We start from the raw sequence: 23,330 nt of genomic DNA on the forward strand, positions 1-23,330 counted from the left end.
TAATGTAACTGGGGGTGTGGCTAACAGCTAATGCAACTGGGGGTGTGACTAACAGCTGATGCAACTGGGGGTGTGACTAACAGCTGATGTAACTGGGGGTGTGACTAACAGCTAATGTAACTAGGGGTGTGACTAATGGGGGTGTGACTATCAGCTAATGTAACTAGGGGTGTGACTAATGGGGGTGTGACTAACAGCTGTTGTAACTAGGGGTGTGGATAATGCTCATTTGAACCTTGTAAGCGCTATATAAAAAATAAATAAGACACCAGCAGGCTAGGGTTAAACAAAACTTTTATTTATGAATATCTGACAGTTTATGGAGTCAGTAGATCCTTTCAGAGTACAGGAAACCAACATTTTATTATTACCATGTGATCAAAGAAAGCCCTCAATTTATTTGCAGTATTAGGGCTAGGGAAATTTAAGAAAAGCTGAATTCGCTGGACACCTGGAGCTGTGGAGACGCATAGATTCAGTGCAACGCAATCTAATCATTCAGTTCATGTAACTTCTACACTGTAAACAAATGTGACGCTACTCAAACCGGAAGTTCATTATCTCTGTATTTACATGAGCTCGCCGATTGTACATATTTACACATTAGCAAAATAAAGGTATTTCTTTAAAATGAGTACATATTTAAATGCATATAATTATATACATATACATCTTATATATTAGTAACCCATCATATAAATTATCCCCGTATTTTAAATATACTTAAAAGGCAGTAGTACGCTTTGCTTTGCAGTGGTGTGCCCCTGAATTCCGTTCCAGTGCGACGCACAAACATGACTTTTCTCTATGATGATAGACGTGCGCAGGCCCAATGTTGGCAGAACTGTATCAGTTGTAAGGAACGAGCCGATGCCCTCTGATAGTCTGTTGCCTTAGGAATCCAAGTCCAAATGTTCTTGATCTTCCGCAAGCCTCAGCATCAGTTGCTGCTCATAATAAAGACTTTTAGCGTAATTGATTTCTTGAGATATTTTCACGGCGAGTGCTTCAGAGGTGACATGGACCTTTAATGATAAGAAAGTATTTTGAGTTAGTGAGTAAATGGAACTATATTATACTCTATAGTACGGAAATATGCATTGCTATGACTTTACCCCCGTTGTGTTTACAGTATAGGACACAAAATCCTGCATAAGAACAAAAGCTCCTTCAAAGGTACATTCTCAACACAAAGCACTGGAACTCAGAGGTTATACGGAAATTGGTTTATTTAGCCCTAAACTACTGACCCAAAAAGAGGCAGGCTTATAATAATATGGGTGTGATTTGGGCAGGCAAGGCTACAAAGGCCTGGGCATCTGAAGCTCGCTTACGTGGGGACTGGGCACAGGGGAGATTTTGACAGTTTGAACCTTTCACAAACCCTGGTTCCTAAACTCCAGGTGTAGGTAGGAAAGACGTGCATGTGAGGGACCCTGTGGGAGGAGAGGAGGGCGGAGGAGCCTGACGGCCTTTAGGCACCAATAGAAATCCGACCCTGGATATGGGACTGATGGTGTATGGCCCAATTTTAAAATTGGGAGGTACAGTTTGTGTGTAAAGCCTAAAAAAGGAATTAAGCAACACACAACACTGAATATTCTTATACAGTGGTGTGAAAAACTATTTGCCCCCTTCCTGATTTCTTATTCTTTTGCATGTTTGTCACACAAAATGTTTCTGATCATCAAACACATTTAACTATTAGTCAAAGATAACACAAGTAAACACAAAATGCAGTTTTTAAATGAGGGTTTTTATTATTTAGGGAGAAAAAAAATCCAAACCTACATGGCCCTGTGTGAAAAAGTAATTGCCCCCTGAACCTAATAACTGGTTGGGCCACCCTTAGCAGCAATAACTGCAATCAAGCGTTTGCGATAACTTGCAACGAGTCTTTTACAGCGCTCTGGAGGAATTTTGGCCCACTCATCTTTGCAGAATTGTTGTAATTCAGCTTTATTTGAGGGATTTCTAGCATGAACAGCCTTTTTAAGGTCATGCCACAACATCTCAATAGGATTCAGGTCAGGACTTTGACTAGGCCACTCCAAAGTCTTCATTTTGTTTTTCTTCAGCCATTCAGAGGTGGATTTGCTGGTGTGTTTTGGGTCATTGTTCTGCTGCAGCACCCAAGATCGCTTCAGCTTGAGTTGACGAACAGATGGCCGGACATTCTCCTTCAGGATTTTTTGGTAGACAGTAGAATTCATGGATCCATCTATCACAGCAAGCCTTCCAGGTCCTGAAGCAGCAAAACAACCCCAGACCATCACACTACCACCACCATATTTTACTGTTGGTATGATGTTCTTTTTCTGAAATGCTGTGTTACTTTTACGCCAGATGTAACGGGACATGCACCTTCCAAAAAGTTCAACTTTTGTCTCGTCGGTCCACAAGGTATTTTCCCAAAAGTCTTGGCAATCATTGAGATGTTTTTTAGCAAAATTGAGACGAGCCATAATGTTCTTTTTGCTTAAAAGTGGTTTGCGCCTTGGAACACTGAACTTAATTGAGGCAAGTGAGGCCTGCAGTTCTTTAGATGTTGTCCTGGGGTCTTTTGTGGCCTCTCGGATGAGTTGTCTCTGCGCTCTTGGGGTAATTTTGGTCGGCCGGCCACTCCTGGGAAGGTTCACCACTGTTCCATGTTTTTGCCATTTGTGGATAATGGCTCTCACTGTGGTTCGCTGGAGTCCCAAAGCTTTAGAAATGGCTTTATAACCTTTACCAGACTGATAGATCTCAATTACTTTTGTTCTCATTTGTTCCTGAATTTCTTTGGATCTTGGCATGATGTCTAGCTTTTGAGGTGCTTTTGGTCTACTTCTCTGTGTCAGGTAGCTCCTATTTAAGTGATTTCTTGATTGAAACAGGTGTGGCAGTAATCAGGCCTGGGGGTGACTACAGAAATTGAACTCAGGTGTGATAAACCACAGTTAAGTTATTTTTTAACAAGGGGGGCAATCACTTTTTCACACAGGGCCATGTAGATTTGGAGTTTTTTTTCTCCCTTAATAACGTAAACCTTCATTTAAAAACTGCATTTTGTGTTCAATTATGTTATCTTTGACTAATAGTTAACGGTTTTTGATGAGCAGAAACATTTAAGTGTGACAAACATGCAAAAGAATAAGAAATCAGGAAGGGGGCAAATAGTTTTTCACACCACTGTATATTTTTACTGCATTTCTACCTTTACCACATTCTTTGCCTCAACAGGCCCCTTGTACATTTACATACTGTATGGGATGTTTATAAACCTGCTTGTTGATCCCTTTCATGGTCTAAATCAGAATATCTTGATTCTCCTTACAAGCACTGGACAACACATATATATTATATAATATATCATAAACTCATAGGCATGGCTGCACACAAGAAAGAATATTCACAGACAAAACAAGTTGCAACAATACCAGGATCCATTTGTTGTATAAAGGAGCAGGAACAATGCAATGTCTGTTACTTATTTCACAATTTCTACGTTACATTTTGTTCAGCCAGTGGCAGGTTCATTAAAGTAAGAATCTCAAGCTCTGAGACCAATAACTGCAGTATTTGCCTGGTAACCAGGTAAGAGTGGCCGTGCACAGGGTCTCCCCAAGATTTGGTTTGCGGGGGGGGGCACCAATGAAAGCCTTATTGATTGCACCTGCTCATTACTGACTGCTATAAGGGAAACCATCCTGTCAAAAGTCAGGTCATTATAAACTTTCTGCTGATTTTGGAGTTTTGCCATACAAAATCAAAGTGTTTTGCCTGTTTAAAGACCTTGGACTCCATATCGTTATCAATACGTCACTAGTTTGTCTGTCCCACTTTGGTGCAGCCTTTCTACATGAAGCTGCCAGTATTAGATTATCTGATCCTTGAAACAGTGTTATATGGAGCTACAGTCCCATGCATAACAACATCCAATAGATTTCAAGTTTAGGTTTATGGCATTTTGCAACATACATGTTTCATGATAATTGTAGTATTAATTCCACATATACACAACAAAACAAGGGCAAATGCCTTACCATTGGCTTTTGATGAGAAGGACCTGGCATAGCAATGCCACTGCTGGTAACCTCTGCTTTCTTGGTCAACTGCACATAGATTTTCCCATGATCCTTTGAAACGAGGCAGTGATACAGATCGTCATACTTTATTTCCAGAAAGATGGCATCCCGGTCCACATAATCTCCCCATTTGAGAAAATAGACAGCTTTGGATGAGATCAGAACACAGTAGCTGTCTATGTGCTCCACTGCAATAAAGCTGGAGAAATATAAATCATTAGCTACGTGTATATTTACCAAAATGCAGGGGAAAAAAACAGCTCTTGTGAGCCTTTGATTTTACTCTACCCAGAACACGTACTGTACCAATAATATTATAACCCAAGGTTTGCATTTCCCATGAAGGGAAATAATGAATGAAACCTAGATATACTGATACTTTGCCAGTGCTTTGCTATGTATTTTATATACTTGCATAGGCAAAGGTATAACTGAATCAGGTGGTAGGTGTTTTTTATTCTCCTTTATTAATATAGCGCTGACATGTTCTGCAGTGCCTAACAGGGATTATACATCATTCTCATCAGTCCCATGGTGAATGTGCACCATGTAGTGCCATATTCATAACCAATTAAACCCCCAGTTGAGCTGCATGCAGGATTTTGTACATTTTTTCAGCTTAACAATGTGACAGAAGAACGCTGCCCCATATATATCTGAGTGAATGAACAGAAGCCAACACTTCATATGGAAGAAACAAACAAATATTTTTTTTGTAGGTATTTCCTTTAGAACAGAGGTATGTACCCATGCGACTGTAACTAAAATAAATAGCCATTTTAATTTGCAGTACTTACAACTCATCCTGGATGTTGTCTGTCAGCCTAAAGAGCTGTTCTTGACCCTCAGCTTGAATTTCAGAGTATCTTGGTAAAAGTCCCTGAGGACTAGTGCAGCAGCGGGGTTTCCTGATTCTCTGAACCTGCATCCTAGGGGGGAAAAAGTACAAAAACAAGGCAGAATGTTACATACACAGCTAACAGGATCTGCATTCACTTAGAGAATTTGAATTGTCAGAATCCTTAACATTTTATAATGAATTCTGGGACGTAAATGCTAAGTAAGCAATCTAAGTCCCCTATCATATGTTGTCAACTTCATACGAAGCCAAGTGACCTGCTTATATGTTTCAGGAGTGTAGGAGAGAACTGGCCTGTAGGAGAGCAAGTTCCACACTGGGAGAACACAAACCCCTTGCAGGCAGTGCCCAGCTGCCAATCAAACTTAGAACCCCAGTCTTGTAAGTTGAAAGTACTACCAGCTGAGCCCATGTGCCATTCTTGTATTTATATACTGTATTTCTAAAATGTTTTCTAATGGCTTCAATAGGCAATCACATGGCTGAATATCTACAAGTGAAAAAAATATATAAAACATTCTCAAACACCCAATAAAATGTTACAACACATGGAATACAGTTTAGTGACCTTCAAACCTTCTAACATAAACCTAAGGAAAGTGCAAGTGGGAAAAAAACCCCTAGCACTGAACAAAGATTCCTCTGTACCCAGGCTTTCTGGGCAACATAACATTCAACTTGCTAATAGAATTTGTCATTAAGTGTTCTCAGGAGTAATCAGGCTTTCCCCCCTTATGTTATTCCTTTTAAGTGTTAGAATGAACAGCGCCGATTGTCACAGTCCATCACCGCTTGCCAAACTGGTCTGTTTGGTCTGGAAGACAAACAGCATTCCACACGACGTGATGTTAAAATACAAAATAAAATAAAGTAAGAGAGAGAGAAATAAAAAACCCTTACAGTCTGCTCCACTAAAGTTCCATTCTGCAAATAATAAGGAACACGGGTGAATCTCTAAAAGCTGAAAATGTGAAAAGCAGAGCAAAGCGTAGTGTGGCCCACATCTGTGTTACATTAAATGTACACTCAATAGATTTTCTGATCCTTTTTTAATGAGCACACAAAGGCAATACAAGACAGAACTGGCCTTGTGTCTGCCGGTCACAGCAGGGGAGAGGAGCGCTCAATGAGGATACAAAGGAGACCATGAATGGTGTCATAAAGTTCAAGCACGAGCACCGAGCCTCACTGCGAAGAGAACATTTGGTGGCTTTACTCGGAGTCTGTCTACTGAATGTGCTCATACACAAACTGTATTATTTCCTATTTACCATCAAAGCAGAGAATGGAGGAAATATTCATCCTTTACTTTCAGTGTTTAAATAATTACAAGAAAAAGCTAACGATTGTTTAATGTACAGTAGTGCCCATTTCTTTTGTCTAACATGGAGGAAAAAGCATTATGGTGAATTTGTCTTAAAAAATGTACTTGCAATGTTTGTATCTTTTGAGAGTTCTGGAATAATCAGTTGGGTCTGGAGACTACGGAGAGGTTCCATGGGCACAGAAATTGCTAAACTGTGATCAGTGGGGTCGGAGACACTAGAATGTAGACCTTTCAATCTGTAACCTCTCTAATGGAGATTATATGCAGGAATTTCACTAGAGGTTGTTTGCTAGTTTGCCCCCAAACAGACATGTACTGCAGCTTGCTTCTTACTGAAAAGATTTACCCATGCTAGGATCACAAGTTTCATCTCTATCCCTGGACTTAAAGACTTTAAGCAGAGTATAATGACTGGGCCTTTGTCTTTTAGAGAGAGTGAGGTGAAAAACAAATAGTGGCCCAAATATTTCTCATGTAAAACGATGGGGGGTGGGGGCACTGATAATGTCATACATTGAGGTCTGTAGAACATTTGATAAAAATCCTTTGGAGGGCCACATCCGGCCCCTGGGCCTTCAGTTAGACAGCTCTGCAATAGAGAATGTGTTTTTGAGGATGTTTACGTTTGCCTAAAAGTGAAAATGAAGAGGTGGCATGTTTCGATTCTGGAACATAAGGGTACCGCCAACAAGAGTTACAGAACTCTTAGTTACCTTGCTATTGCTAGAGAGCAATGTACAAACTGTTTTGAACACCAACTGCACTTTGGTTTAGGGAGTTATTTCCTTATTCCCTTTCTATTGTTTGATAGGATCCCAAATCTACTGGAGGCGTAAATTGAGACTTTTTGTAAATAATATTTAAGGAAATAATAATCTAGGTACTGTGTGTCGGGGATCAAGTGTCTGATAAAAATGAAACCAAATAAGTTGGGCTTGGCACATCTCTAAATCTTTTGTGGATGAATGAATATACTTCCCACATAGGAATCAGCCCTTCAGAGGTTTCACTTTTTACCGTTTCTCAGTCCTTAGCAGTAAACTCACTTGCCAGTAGAATATCTTTAAGATTTGGAGACCCTCCTAGCTGCCAGTCTAGGAATAGGAGGAATCCATTTCCCATGGGGTGTATCGTGTCCTAGTGTAGGCATCAGGTATCCACCTTTTTAGGTAACCCACTAGCATGTGTTTCAAAATCCTTGTGTTGTGAATATTGACACTTCACCCACAGAAATTGTCCTGTAGGTATGTCCTGTAGGTATGTTGCCTATCTGGCATTTTCTGCCCACAGCAACACAGTGCTTGTGGGTTTCCTATATGTTTCTGAAAAGGTTCCATCTGCTATTTTGATTAACTAGTTTTATCACTGCTACAGGCGACCCTTCATGTAAAATCATTACAATTCAATGTATTAGCCAACTCTTCAATTGGCCGTGTCCATTTAGGAAATATCAATATATCTTGCGTTCCAAAGACCACATTCATTTCCCATCTCCCTAAATGATAAAGGCACAGGACACCCCCCCCATGCTGGTTCCATATCTTTCCAAAATGCATAGCCCTTTATATTCAGGTATCGTTTACATGCCACAAGCCTGCATACATTTGGGATTGATGATTTAAGTGCTTTTTACATCCATTGACACCAAACAAACATCCCCCTCCAGAGTTATACCGACCAGTTCCCTAAAGACATCAGTGCTATCTCTTATATAAATGATAATGATTCCATATAGGGGGACGCAGAATATATTATTTACATGCTTATTTGACCATGGGTAATTTTAAAGGGTTTATCAACCTTAAAGGAAAATGATAGGGATAATCGCGGGAGGTACCAATTTGTTCGGCACCCCTCAGCCCCTGCCCCAGTGGGACTTACATTATTTCCAAATTACATACAAATATGCAATCACTGTGAAGACAGCCAATTGTGGCTACCATTGCACAGTTCAAAGAAAAAGAGGTAAGATAATATATCATATAAAGTAAAACAAAAACGAAAAACAAAAGTAAATTTCTCTGCATATGATAATAAATGCTCCAATTCACAAAATACAATCCGTACCAATCTAAGCAGTAAGGTCCGGGTGTAAAAACCCTGGACGTATCGCAAATGCTGTTCAAGGAACACAATGATCAAGCATAGTCAGTACAAGTCAAAATAGCTCACCGGTATCCCTGGCTGGTCCGGGTGCTCAGGGCCCCGAACCCGTAGCTGAAGGGGAAAAAAAGCCGGTTTCAAACGTAGTGGACACCAAGCGCTCCGGACTCCGGGGTCTCTCATAAAATCAAATCTTTATTGTTGCATTAAAAGAAGGAACGCCTTTTAATGCAACAATAAAGATTTGATTTTATGAGAGACCCCGGAGTCCGGAGCGCTTGGTGTCCACTACGTTTGAAATTACCATTGCACAGTAAAGTAATTTAGTGAACTGCTGTGGCATTAGGATGAAATATAGCTTTGCTAAATTACTCTGCTGCTCTGGGCTTAACATGGAACAACATATCGAGATAAAGCTTAGGACACTGGCTTGTGTTCTGTTACAATTTATCTATTCAAAATGAAAAGTGGAATCACTGTGTATTTCTTTTAAGGATAAAGTATGTGTCTGTTTGAGATCTTTGACAAATTAATGGATGCTTATCTATAGACTTAATTTTCACAGGTCCTTAATTGTAAGCTGCCCTCAAAGACAGACTGCAATAATCTATCTATGGGTGAATGTCCCGACGGCACACAGATACAATGTTCAGTCTCAGAAAGAAACCAAACTGCTAGGGATTTTACAGGACCTCATTTATCTTTTTGTCCATGAAAGTTCAGGCCAAAAATGTTTGTATTTACTAACAGAGTTTCACAATTAAGGATTGTTATAGTCTTTCTAGGGATGTTACTCTGAGTTCATTCGTGCCTTTGCTTCTCTTTTGTTTGGTGTAAATACAATGGAATGACCTCATCTAGAGATTGTGTATTGTCCCCAAATAGTGAATGATCTTGAACACTCACGTTATGTAGTAGTGGCACCCCATGTAACATTGTGAGGGTGATGGCACAGGTGGAGTTTAGTCGGCCACAATAAATATCGTAAATAGCCAGTGGGAAAACATACGTGCCAGCTTTGCAAAGTAGCCTGGAGTTGCCTCTTGAGGAAACTTGGTGCTACTATATAAAGTACCTGTGCAGTGTACGTTTCCCCACCAGTGATTTGCATTTTAGCCAGTGGGAAGGAAACAAGGGATGTTTTGTCACTTGCAGTAGCCAGGATTTATTGCAGGCAACCAAACATCCAGTGTGTCATTGCCCTTACAGGACCTTCCAGGTATCCACATTGTGTCTCCATTTATACCACTTCTCTTCTATTACCTCTGAACATCATTTCCACATCTCTTTACCAATTATTTGGTTATGCTTTATGTTTGGTTATGCTTCCCGAAACAGAAATTATTCTACAATCAAAAGAGGAAAGTAAATAATTAAAAAAAAAAGATTAAAAAAAATGACAAATGAAGAGCAATTGAAAATTTGCTAATAACTAGCCAGCAGGTCTGGATTCAAAACAGGCCCCAGCATTTCAAGTATACAGAGGTCCAAAGAGCCCCCCCACAGGCTGAATAAATAGTGACTGTTTATGGCATCTTACAGCACCCACAGATTGGCAGCCCGGGTCTGCTGGCCGTGAACCGCCACTTTAACAGAAATAATGTTGAAACAAGAAGCACTGGGTGCACAATTGTTGGTGTGCCCAGGGATGTGGCCAAGCTACACCTCTGTGACAGTAATGTATAAAAACATTTCTCTAACTTGCAGTTGAATGTCCCAAGCACAAGTTTATGAGCATTCATACAGCAATATAATGACAATAAGCCCAGCGTACAACATCAGGCAGGATCAAACTGTCTCTGTGCCCTTTTTTGGTTCCAGATCTTAGTCACGCTGCTCAATTAATTTGCATTGAAAGAATGCATACTTCTCTCTGTTTCGCACAGCTTGTTCTGCCTTTCACAAAAGAATCAGAACGATTATTGTTAGCTTGCGGTTAAAGAGGAAATAGTCCCAGAACTGAGTGTTTCAAGCCTGGAATGAAAAGCTGAAGGAAAAAAAAAAAAGCAGCGATACATATATGGCTTGGAAAGGAAATATTTTAGGATTCAGAACTATAAAGGAACACTGTGTAAGTATGTGAAACCTATAGGAGCACCAATCATGCCCATCATTGTACCGATTCCCTTTCTGAGCGGCTCCAGTGTACATTACATTCAGCGTGAGAGGGTTAAACAGGACAGTCTCAGTTCGGAATAAACTTTTGCCCTCTGGATGTGTACTCATTGGCTGCAGTACAAGATTTGAGCTGTATTACACGCCTTAACGATATGGTTCAACTGCCGGTCAGGCTCAGGGTCTGGCAGTCGGCCAGACCGCAATCAGTGTGACACACAACTCCCCCCTTCTCAGATCATCAAGAAGCTTCATATCTCCTTATTCCATCCTTTTTATGCCCTTCTATTGGCTGCATTTAGAGGCCACAGCCATAAAACTGCAATTCATAGACTGAGACGGCCCACGCGGGCCTCTGTTGCTTTGGGACAGTAGGTGACTTTGCTACAACCGCAGCTCAATGTCACATTGCCTAACCCAGCTTCATATGTTTATTTATACAAAAGAGAAGAGAAGAGTTCAGTAGAAGGGCGAAAGGACAGCACAAGTGCAAAAATGTAATCCATGAGGCACTGCTGGGGCACAAAAATGCAGTTTGTAGTCTAGCCACAAGCATAAAGCCTTTCCATTCTTACTCAGAAACACATTAGAGAGCAGATAGCAGTCACTGGTTATGTTTAGCCAAATGCCATGGCCCTCTAGCAGCAGTTAATGCAAAATGGAGGTAATCAGTGGGCATAAATGGTCAGTACAAATCTGGTGACTACAGTCCTTCTAGGTACTCTGGCTAAAAAAGGTTGGACTTTAATGTGTGGCTGCATAAAGTATACATATATTTTTCACATAACACTTCTCTAAGGCTAATGGCCCACTGGAATATTAGTCACCTGCAGTTAATCTCAGCTACTGCAGGCGACTAATCTCCCTGAAATGCCTTTACAATGGCAATAAAGTGAATCGCCGGTGGAAAGGCATTTACATAGCTTCTTCTTCAGAAATCATGCAAAGCAGTCTGCAGAGGAAAACTCTGCTCAGCTTTGGAAAAACAAACCGGCACATATTTGTTTCCACCGGAGATTCACTTTAATGCTGGTGCAAAGGCATTTCAGGGAGATTAGTTGCCCTTGGTAGCAGAGATTTAACCTATTGCCATTAGTTTCAGTGAGAGCAATGACACATGGATTAACGTGTAGCCAGTCCCTTGTTGCGGCTACAAAATAGACAGCCTTAATATTATTTAGGCTGCTCTACCTCGGTTTGCCACTTTTGCTACGTAAACAAGTAATTGCACCAAATTTGTCTGGGACAATACACCAGGGGTAAATAAATGCTACCGTGGATCCTGCAAGTTCTTGGCTTGTGTTTGATTACTTCATTTTATGAGAGTTGCCACCACTCCAATCTCCATTCATTAGGAACAACTATATACACCATATATGCCCTTTTGCTTTAAAGCACCAGTAGTGAAATATGAAATGGTTTTGTAAGTGAACTGGTACAGGTAATAATTAATGTTTGCTTGCAAATCCCTACTATACTGCTGCTGAATAGCTATGAGGGCAGCCATTTACTGTACTATTTACAGTTTTACTGTACTCCCATAATGTGGAGATGGTACAGGGTTTGGGATATTCAGCCTATACAATGGGTTTCCAGCACACTTGTGAGAAGTCAGAGGGGTGCACGCAGCATCATATGTTCACCTCCTTCAGACTTCAATGTATTGGAATTGCAGCACTCCCATTTCATTTTTCATAAAACCGCCTTTATTTTACATATGGCACAGACACAGCAACATTTCGGACCTCCTGGTCCTTTCTTTGTTAGCTTGAGAAAGAACCGGGAGGTCCGAAACGTTGCTGTGTCTGTGCCATATGTACAATAAAGGCGGTTTTATGAAAATGAAATGGGAGTGCTGCAATTCCGATACATATTCAGGCAATAGTCAAGCTATACTGCCTAAATTACTGGCTAAAAGTTAATCACATCACTGAGGAAGGATTTCCAGAAAGTTTTCAACACATCATTGTTTGAATCTGACAAGTGTAAAGATATCCTGTTTACAATACTACCATGCAAACAGAAATACATAATCTGTGATTAAAGGATGAATGTGATTTTTACTAAAATGCATCCTGAACAGAAAAACTCTAATAATATATTGACTATGGACACTTTCCAGTTGAACTGTAAGCCAAGTTATAGCTATTAAGGTCTCGGGTTTCAGCGAGGGCACCATGTGGGACCGCATTTAATCTATTGTTTGAAAAATCATATTTCTGCTTTACATATCACTCTTATGGTAGCCAAGAGAAAGCAGCTTAAAATATACAAGTTGTCACCTTACAACATATATGTCAAACACAAAGCCCGGGGGCCAAATCCGTCCAACCTGGCTATTTTATGTGGCCCTTGGTGAGTGTGTCTGACCATCCAGCCTGATCAATTTCCATTTTCCTCACATAGTAACTAAGACTAAGGGGTATATTTATCATGCTGTGTAAAAAGTGGAGTGAAGCATTACCAGTAATGTTGCCCAAGGCATCCAATCAGTAATCAGATTTCAACAGTAGCAAAGCATCTATTGGCTGCTATGAGCAACATCACCGGTAATGTCTTACTCCACTTTTTACACATTGTGATAAATATACCCCTTAGTATCTTACTAAGTATATTAATAAAAAATTTGGCCCGCGACTTAGCCTGTGTTTTAGATTTCGGCCCTCTTATGTGATTGAGTTTGACACCCCTGCCTTACAACAAATGGTTAAGAGGTTTTACTCCATGGGCTCCAATATAAAAATAAGAGGAGGGAGTAAAATAGTTATAGTGAAATTCAGCTTTGTATTTTTTCAGCCCAGTGTAACCCACACTAATCCTTAAACAAACGGCAAAGATACCTGAACAAAGTAAGATGGAAAAAAAGATATTTATAAATAGAAAATGTATATAGACTGTGTGTATGTTACACACACACACACACATACAACACCGGTTTGGCCACCAACATGGTAAGCCAAATCAGGGTAGCTCGATCCTGATCATTATGTGGACCTACGGAGACCCACTGGGAGAGGAAGACATCAATGTGGTGATAGAGTCCTCGCCAGACTGGATTTTAAATCTGCCCAACTGATATCTGTTCAATTTTCAGCCAGATATTGATCCAGGGAGACCTTCAGAAGGCCCCATACATGGGTTGAAGCTGTAGCCTTTTTGCATATTGCAAGCTTTAAACAAAGTCTGCAGAGAAACGATGGCAAACTCTTCAGGATGCTTGGGACAAGCTACTACACAAATACCTCCACAAACTGCATGCAAGTGTAACAAAGACAACTGTTGTTGTGTTGAAGGAAAAAGGTGGCCACACCACATATAGCAAATACTGTCAGATAATTGCTCTTACAAAAACTATAGGTAGTTTTAACAGCCCACAGGAGTGCATCTGGTCTATCCACTCTAACCAGTGTCACTCTTTGGCACATGTTGGATAAAAAAAAAAATCACAAAACCTGGAAGTGACGTGGATTGATTAAACCACTTGCTTACCAGTGGGGGTGTGGCTAGGAATATCTGGATTGTCACATTAGAAATGCTGGGAGCTATGCCATAAAGAATATCTGTTCTACTTTACCATAGCCTGCAGTTTAAAGCTGGCCATACACGTGGCGATCTGACGATGTTTCGTGCGACCATCGGTCGCACGAAACATCGTCAGATCCACCACACACCATTCAGGGCTGAATCGGCAGGTAAGGAGGTAGAAACAATAGGATTTCTACCTCCTTCTGCCGATTCAGCGCTGAAGGGAGATTTTGGTCAGGCGCCTTCTATGGCACCCGATCAAAATTTTCCAACTGGTCCGATCGGCGAGTCGCCCGATATCAGCAGCTTCCTGCGATATCGGTCGACTCGCCGACATACCATACACGCACCGAATATCATACGAAACGAGGTTTTGTACAATATTATCGGTGCGTGTATGGCCACCTTAATGAACCTTCATGGAGAAATCTGTTGTGTTTTGAATACTCATGGCTGTCAGACAAAAAAATTGCAAACAAAGACATTACATTTTGGAATAATTTTGTAAAGTGCACATTGTAATGAATGAATATGTTGCGACTTGATGCTTGCCGACTGCGCCTGCTGTGTTAGTGGACCCACCTACGTTTAATGGGGGAGGGGGGGCAGAACACCTCGTGTTACTTCACGTCCTTCAAATACGTCTATAAAACAAACTTGCTGAGAAAGTATCACTACTTTATCATCATTCTGGACCGAATCCATGTTATCTTTATAAAAACAAATACAACTCCCAGAGTTAATAATGGGTAAAACAATTCCCCAATCCACGCCGGCATGAGACAGTAGGGTCTGATTACATGACACCGCGCTCACCAGGCACAGCTATTTCTGGCTCACAAAGCATTCAGTAAATGCAGATGTCTTGCAGGTATTTTGGCAAATACACAGTGCCCTGATATGTGCTTCCAGGGAAGGCTTGAGCGGCATGTGGGGTTATTGGCTGAACTCTGGCTGAACCTGAGGAGCGGATCATTTACAGTACACACAAACAATTGTGCTATGATCACCTGCTTCAGACTGACGGTTCAAATTAAGTTCGTGTCCCTGCACACCTTTTATTTCCCCCCACCACAGTGCCTCAGAGTAGCGCCACTCATCTGCGCTCAGTCACGGCGGGGTGGCACTGAAGTCCATTCACTTGCAGACATGTACCTACAGGATATTTATATAGCAAGGCAAATATACACTGCTGTACATTCCCTGCAATATACAATTATATACAGTATGTACTTAATAAGTTATTAGGTCATATTCTAATATATTAAAAAAGGTACAGATATTCACAATTTCTTTCTTAAAAATGACTACTATGCATGGTTATACGCAACAAACAAAGAGACACCATCTCTTTCAGTTTTTCATTGATTCTTCAGCTTTATTTGCATAAAAAGACAAAAGCAGCTTAAACAATGAATTGTTGCAATAAAGTACAATAATGTGTCCATTGTTTATAAATAACAAACATGTCTTTACAGACATCAAGAGAAAAAGAGAAACTGAAAACTAAAGGAAAAATAAAGATAAGGAAATAAGCAGTAGCAGCTAAATTGTAGTAGGGCTGCCATCTTTCTTTGGCCTTAAAGGAACAGTAACACCAAATATAATGTGCTGCTGCCCTGCACTGGTAAAAGTTGTGTGTTTACTTCAGAAAGTCTACTATAATTTATATAAATAAGCTGCTATGTAGCCATGGAAGCAGCCATTCAAAGGAGAAAAGGCACAGGCACATAGCAGATAACAGATAAAAAAACTATTGTACTCTACAGAGCTTATCTGTTATCTGCTATGTAACCTGTGCCTTTTCTCCTTTTTTCCAGCTTGAATGGCTGCCCCCATGGCTACACAGCAGCTTATTATATAAATTATAGTAGTGTTACTGTAGCAAACACACCAGTTTTACCAGTGCAGGGCAACAGTGCATTATAGTTTTATTACTTTAAAGCTCTTTCAAATTAATACCATGTGTCCCAAACTTAATGATAGTAGACAAGGTTATTATCCATTCCCGCTGCTGATTGTTCCATGACTTTATATTCTTTTATTGTAGATTATTGTTTTTCCAGTTTTTGGCAGAGTGTAGTGGCTGCATTGAATAAACGGAATAATAGTTACCTTAAACGTTTGGATATTTGACTGAGTATATTTGTTAAAGTATATTTGTAAAAGGGCTATTTTCAATTTCAATACAACAGAAGTTTTGGTGCAATAGTTGTGAAATCACTTGTTAGTTCTTGCCAAAAGGGTTAAACTGTGGCAATGCCGTCATGTATGTAAAAAAAAGAGCTTTGATAGCCATGCCATGCCAACAAGCTTCTGAGTAATTTTGGTAAAAGATTCTTAATGTGGATTTCAATATGATTGGTGCATTAGGTGGATCCTCGTGATGCCATGGGAGCACTTTGCCATTGTTCAATAGTAAATACATTGTATAACTCTTGTTCCCATTGCTCCATGTTGGAGAGTTTAACATTGGTATAGTGAGCTTGTGTGCTATTTAGAGATACTTTTAACCCTTTCACTGCCAGCCATTTTGGACAAAACGGAACTTCTACTGCCAGACAGTTTTTGAACATTTTGCACTGTTTCACTTTAGGGGCCTTTCCTCGGGGGGACTTTTAGTTTACCCAGGAAAACAATATATTGTTTTTTTCAGGACAACCTAAGCTTTTAAAATATGGTAGAATTTTTGTGTAATTCCAATTTTGTAACAAGATATAAGCTTCTAAATGTCTAAAAAATGAAAAAAAAAATAATATTTTCCATAATATAAACACATATACCAGAAACAAAAAATATTTTATGCATGAAAATACACCTGATTTGGAAAGTCCCATGTCTCCTGAACGTGCCAATACCAAATATATATAGTTTTATGGAGATTTCTCACTTGTATAGGTCAAAACCCTCCAGCAGGACACTACCAAATTTCCAAAGCACTGCTCGAGAAAGCTGCATACTTTGATTTGAAGGCCAAAAATTCCGCTAACAGAAAGTTTATCCCAGAAAATTTTACATTTTTAGAAAGAACAGATTCTGGGGAATCCAGAATAGGTAGAACTGTCTGTCTGCTCCAAACTACCAAGTCGCAATGCTTTCCTAAAGTTATTGGTTTTTATCAAAATTTGTAAAAATTTTTAAAAATCGCTTCAAAGCTTCCAGTCTATAGTATCTTAACTCCTAAAGGTCATAAAGTAACCAAATAAAACACCCTAAATATGAACGCCAGGGGTCCACTGAACAGTTTGATGCCCAATATGTATAGGTTTAGCTAAGTATGTGGCATGTAGGGGCCCCAATGTGAACATAAACCCATATGCACTGTCATTTCTGTCATTTCAGCTTCTGCAAAATCAACATTTACATCATTATATGTGGGATAACGCTAGTAAAAAGTTAATTCACCCCAGAAAGCCATATATTTTTGGAAAGTACACATTGCCCTGAATCTAAAATGGGTACCCATGTCTTTCTACTCCAAAGTACCAAGCCGCAAAGCTTTCCTAAAGTTGGCAATTTTGATAACATTTCCAAAAATCCACTCAAAGCTTCCAGTTTCCAGCATCTTATCTCCCACATAGCATTAGGTACCAAGATAAAACACCCTAAATATGAAAGCCAGGGGCCCACTGAACAGTTTGATGCCCAATATGTATAAGTTTACCTAAGAATGTGGCATGTAGGGGCCCCAATGTGAACATACCCCCATATGATCTATCATTTCTGTCATTTCAGCTTCTGCAAAATCAACACATTTACATCATTATATGTGGGATAATGCTAGTAAAAAGTACATTCACCCGAGAAAGTCATATATTTTTGGAAAGTACACATTCCCCCAAATCTAAAATGGGTACCCATGTCTTTCTACTCCACAGTACCAAGCCATAAACCTTTCATAAGTTTGACGATTTTTATGGCATTTCCAAAAATCACCTCAAAACTTCCACTATGCAGCATTTTATTTTCTACAGGTCATTAGGTACCAAGATAAACCTCCCTAAATATGAACCCCAGAGGTCTACTGAACAGTTTGATGCCCACTGTACATAGGTTTATCAAAGCACATGGCACTTAGAGACCCCCAAATATACCTTGTGCACACTAATTTCATGGCTTATCTTTACCTAATTCATAAACACACTGCAGTTTTATGAGGGGTGGAAGCTGCAGAAATGTAGGGTGACCCCTAAAAACCATATATTTTTGGAAAGTACACATTCTGACAAATCCAACAAGGGTAAAGAGTCCTTTCTACACCAAAGTACCAATCTGCAAATCTTTCCTAAAGTTATTGTTTTTTATGACTTTTCAGAAAATCGCATAAAAATGTTGGCCTACTGAACAGTTTGATGCCCAATATGCATAGATATACCAAAGTCTGTGGTGTGTACTGAACCCAAAATGAAAATAGCGCATATGGATTTCTCGTCTGCCAACTCAGCTTTTGCACACAGAGCCCCCTGACAGCGTATTATGTGCAGTAAGACCCCCTAACTATACAGAGACCCCCAGAAAAACATATATTTTTGGAAAGTACACATTCTGACAAATCCAACAAGGGTAAAGAGTCTTTTCTACACCAAAGTACCAAGCCGCAAAGCTTTCCTAAAGTTAGTGGTTTTTATAGGATTTTTATATTTTTGGAAAGTACACATTCTGATGAATTCAAAATAGGCAAAGTTTTTTTTGTACACCAAAGTTACACATGGCAAAGCTACGCTAAAAACAGATCAGGAATACTAATATATGGATAAAAATTTAATAAAACCACAAAAATTGTGCAGTTTTTGGGGGAAATAAAATTTAAAAGAAAAGAAGTAAACTGAAAAAAAAAAAATTTTAAAAAGTTTTTGTGAGTTTGTGTATACATGTGCACATGTAAAAGTTGTGTGACAGTGTGTATATGAGTGTATATGAGTGTATATAAGTGTATATGAGTGTATATAAGTGTGCAAAGTGGAAAAAAAATAAAAAAACCTGTGCTAAATTGTGTTGTATGTGTGTATAAATGTATATAAATGTGTGTAAGTGTGTGTAAAAGTGTGTATGACTAAAAATAAAGTCACACTTACTTGTCTGAAGGTCAGATCGGTTCCCTGCTCTCCTTCCTGCAGTCGCCGAGGAAGTAGGTGGGAGGCGGCTCTGGGGGGGGAAGCAGGAAGCAGTACAAGCAGCAGATGCGATGTGATCACATCTGCTGCTTGTAGGATGGTCCTGCGACAATCGCATCGCAGGACCATCCCCCCCAACCCCCTCGACTCGTTGCCGAAGGGGTTGGGGGCACATCTGTCTCTCTGCACCGGCGGCTTTTGCCGCTGATGCAGAGAGAAGCGATCAGGCAGAAAGAACGTAGGTACTACGTCGTTGGCAGGAAACTGCTTTTTTTAAAACGACGTAGTACCTACGGTCTTGGCAGGGAAAGGGTTAAAGGATATATTTTTATTCTTTTCCTTTTGATGCACATCATTTTAACTGAGGGACAAAATGTGTGATATGAATCATGCGCTATTTCCCTAAAGCCCCTGCCACAAGGGGTGAATTCTTGGCTTGTGCTTGACCATACTCTTCAAAAATCTTATTGTTGTGCCTATCAACCCAAGTTGTGTATGCCGTTAAGGGCCAAAATTCCCATTGTGTGCCTGCACCAGGGCTAATTGTGGATTATTGGGACAGAGAACATGGAGTGGGGCAGATCTGGGGTGAAACAAAAAAGTATCACAAATTTACCAGCAAGTACATTGTTGGTAAATTTGTAATACCAGCCTAGCCACTAGCCGATATTTGACTGGCTAGGCTTGTGAAATACCACCAACTAGGAACACTACTTAACAGCACTTAAATAAAAAAAAACAGATGTGCTGAATATATAATTCTTGATTGGAGTGTTGGATCCTAGGTTAAAGATCAGTGTGAGCATAGAGATTCAGTTTGGCGGAACACTAAGGATATGGCTGATTCCAAATCTTGCAAAAAAAATGCTGGAATTTGGCCACATCCCATACTGCTAGATTCAGTGCATTCCTAAAGACAAATAGAAAATTCCTTTCCAGTACAGCCACACAAAAACATCTCTGGAAAATACTGCCCAATTTAAAGGGAATATGTCATGATTTTTATTTATAAATTACACTGTTTACATAGCAAATAATTTACTCTACCATTTAAAATGTTATTCTTGAACCAACAAATGTATTTTTTTTTTTTAGTTATAATATTGGCGTGCAGGCATTGTGCCTCAGTCTGAACTTTCAGAAGGAGCCAGCGCTACACATTAGAACTGCTTTCAGGTAACCTATTGTTTCTCTTACTCTCATGTAACTGGAGGAGTCCCAAGCCGGACTTGGATTTCTTACTATTGAGTGATATTCGGATATCTGCTATCTTGCTGCCTTCCCACTGTTCTGCTGCTGGGAGGGGGTGAAATCACTTCAACTTGCAGCTCAGCACTAGTGTGACTGAAGTTTATCACAGCACAAGTCACATGGCTGTGACACCCTGGGAAATGAAGACTATGGCTAGCCCCATGTGAAATTTCAAAATGTAATATAAAAAAAAAAAAATCTGTTTTTTAAAAATTACATTTTTATTGGCAGCACAGTTGGCAACATTTGAAGATAACTTCTAGGCCATGCTGAAAAACTAGGAATCATGGTTCCCATCATGGTTCCCATCATGGTGAAAATGGTAATTTAGGCTTGTTTTCACATAATTTAGCAAAGTAGTATACCATATAATTATTTTTTACCATATGAGAAGTGATTCGTCCTGTTTTTTTAGCAAACATAATAACTCCAATATGCCACATTCACACCAATTTACAAGCTATTTTGTTACCTGATTGGAATTTATTAGCAGCGGTCAAATCAAGCAAGGAAGCCATGGCATGAACAGTATAGGAGCTCCCCATATGGACATACATATTACAGGCAGCTCATATTAACTTCTGTAGGGCTATACATAAAGCTGATAGTTCACACATATTCCTGGGATGTGCATACTACTTGCTGTAGGGCAGGGGTCCCCAACCTTTCTTACTCGTGAGCCACAGTCAAATGTAAAAAGACTAAGATTGGCTATTAGGCAGCCTCTATGGACACTATCAGCTTACAGGGAGCTTTATTGGTAGTAAATCTTGTTTTTATCCAACCAAAACTTGCCACCAAGTCAGGAATTTAAAAATAATTACCTGGTTTGGGACACTGAGAGCAACAGGTTGGTTGGGGAGCAACATGTTGCTAATGAGCCACTGGTTGGGGATCACTGCTGTAGGGCTATACATACCAGGAAAAGTCATAGGTATAATGGAAAGCCAAGCACATTGCAGGGTGGATAAAAATACTGTTGACAAAGACATTAGTTCACCACTTTGGTACACCTAGGTTATGATGTATTTGAAAACTGTACTATAAACTGCAGTTAAACTAGTACACAATTTCCTGTGTTTCCAGATAGCAATTCAACAAAGTTTCATCACTGCTCTGCCTGCCAAAAATTATCCATAACTTCTCTGCGCCTTCGTAAGACTAGAAATACTTTGGTCGTCTCCTTCTTGATTATTATATTACATGGCGAGCACAGCGAGGTCAAGCTACAAAGTAGTAATTGGCTCAAAGAGAACAAGTGGCACCTTAGGTAGATGCAAAATGAGGTTTATTTTGGTGCCAAAATATGCAATCTTTTTAAGTCAAGGTTAATACGGATTTTTTGTTAAATGGTACAATCCCTGCAGTGTTTGTTTAGCTATAGCTCGCAAAGCGCAAGCTGACACTGGGGATTGTTTTCTGCTCATGAAACTTTGAGATATTTCTGTAGCTTTGGCCAATTTCAAAAACCTGGGACAGTTCCAGGGACAAACATTTCCTGGGATCGTATCAAAAATAGTGTCTGTGCATGGAAACTTGGGACATTTGGAAGTTATAAAAAAAATGCCTTCTGAGCCTCACATGCAGTAAAATTCTTTAATCACTAACATGTTTTTGGGGAATTTATTTACCATGTTCAATGGATTCCAAATGTTCAAGTACATGATAATACTTGCATGTTAATATCATGCATAGATTAACACTCTATATTAGATGACAGCATTTTCCAGCATTTTCCAGCATTTTTCACTATAACATGTGAAAACCATTCTGAAATGTTGGCGGAATCAAGTGTACAATTAGTTAAAGCTATAAAAATGTAAAATGGCTACAATCAAATTAACTGGAAAAAACATTTTTGTGCAATAACTTCAGGCATTGGTTGGTTGAAAGAAGAATTTTAAAGGGAAATTATCATTGCAAAATGTTTCAGTTTCTTGGACAACCTTCTCTTGCACTTTCACTTTTATTTCTTAATTTTCTGTTGTATATGAGATGTTGCTTTCACCAAATAGCAGCTAAGAACATTTTTTTTAATTACTAAATGATCCCTTTTTACGAGCAGACTAATACTTACTGTGAAAAAGAAAGAGTCTGATGACATTGAGACAATGAAACAAATCTATGTACTTTAATATATGTGTTAATTAGTTACAACTTCCCTGACTAATTCATTTTCCTGACAGTCTGGAAAGTGTTGGTAAATAATTTAAACTGCTAGGAATCCTTCTGGAGTCCCCAGTTTGATTCTCAGAAAGAGTACAAAACACTAGAAACTGTGGCTTCTTGCTTACAATTACCGACTAGAACAATACAGGTCAAATCTATGACTTCTAATTGATTTCTCTTTCATCAGTTTAGAAGAAAGGGAGGAAACATGTTAAAGGATTGAGACATCTAGGCATGGATTGTATAATGTGTTTTTTTCTTTTAAAAAATAAGAAAAAATTTTTTATTGCCTTTAAAGGAAATATGATGTGTAGGATCAATGCACACTAGTGTGGTTGAGTCAAGTACTACTATGCTCTGGTTGGCTGGAAAATGTCCATTCTGCCAATGGAAATCAGTCAAAATCTCATTAGTCAATTTGGTGAAAGAAGGCTGCCAACTGTTACAGTCAAATGTAAAAAGACTTGGAGTGCAACACAAGCATCATAAAAGTTCATGGAGGTGCCAAATAAGGGCTAAGATTGGCTATTAGGGAGCCTCTATGCACCCTATCAGCTTACAGGAGGCTTTATTTGGTAGTAAATCTTGTTTTTATTGAACCAAAACTTGCCCCCAAGTCAGGAATTCAAAACATACATAGAGGACCTCATACATAGACCAATGAGCTTTCATCTAAACGACTAAATCGGCACCTTTTATCAGTCTCTGTAATGCCACCTTAAGATTCACCAGTTCACAGTCAAAATTAATATTTGTGGTGTGGATGTAACAAGCTATATGGAGATTCACCACTAGCTCAA

At 39.5% G+C, this 23,330-nt stretch overlaps 1 protein-coding gene across 2 annotated transcripts in view; it reads right to left on the reverse strand.

Annotated features, from left to right (window-relative positions):
- Positions 1 to 277: 277 nt before the first annotated feature.
- Positions 278 to 23,330, reverse strand: part of vps13d (vacuolar protein sorting 13 homolog D) — a 161,844-nt gene continuing 138,791 nt past the window's right edge. For both annotated transcript variants that reach the window (XM_012967176.2, XM_012967175.2), the window contains 3 exons: positions 4,865 to 4,996; positions 4,026 to 4,266; positions 278 to 1,025 (listed from right to left, as the gene is read on the reverse strand). In XM_012967176.2, coding sequence (XP_012822630.1) covers positions 894 to 1,025; positions 4,026 to 4,266; positions 4,865 to 4,996 — 505 coding nt within the window. In that variant the 3' untranslated portion in view covers positions 278 to 893. The remainder of the gene's footprint in view (positions 1,026 to 4,025; positions 4,267 to 4,864; positions 4,997 to 23,330) is intronic.

Source organism: Xenopus tropicalis, chromosome 7 (assembly GCF_000004195.4).
Source record: "Xenopus tropicalis strain Nigerian chromosome 7, UCB_Xtro_10.0, whole genome shotgun sequence".
Lineage (NCBI taxonomy): Eukaryota > Metazoa > Chordata > Amphibia > Anura > Pipidae > Xenopus > Xenopus tropicalis.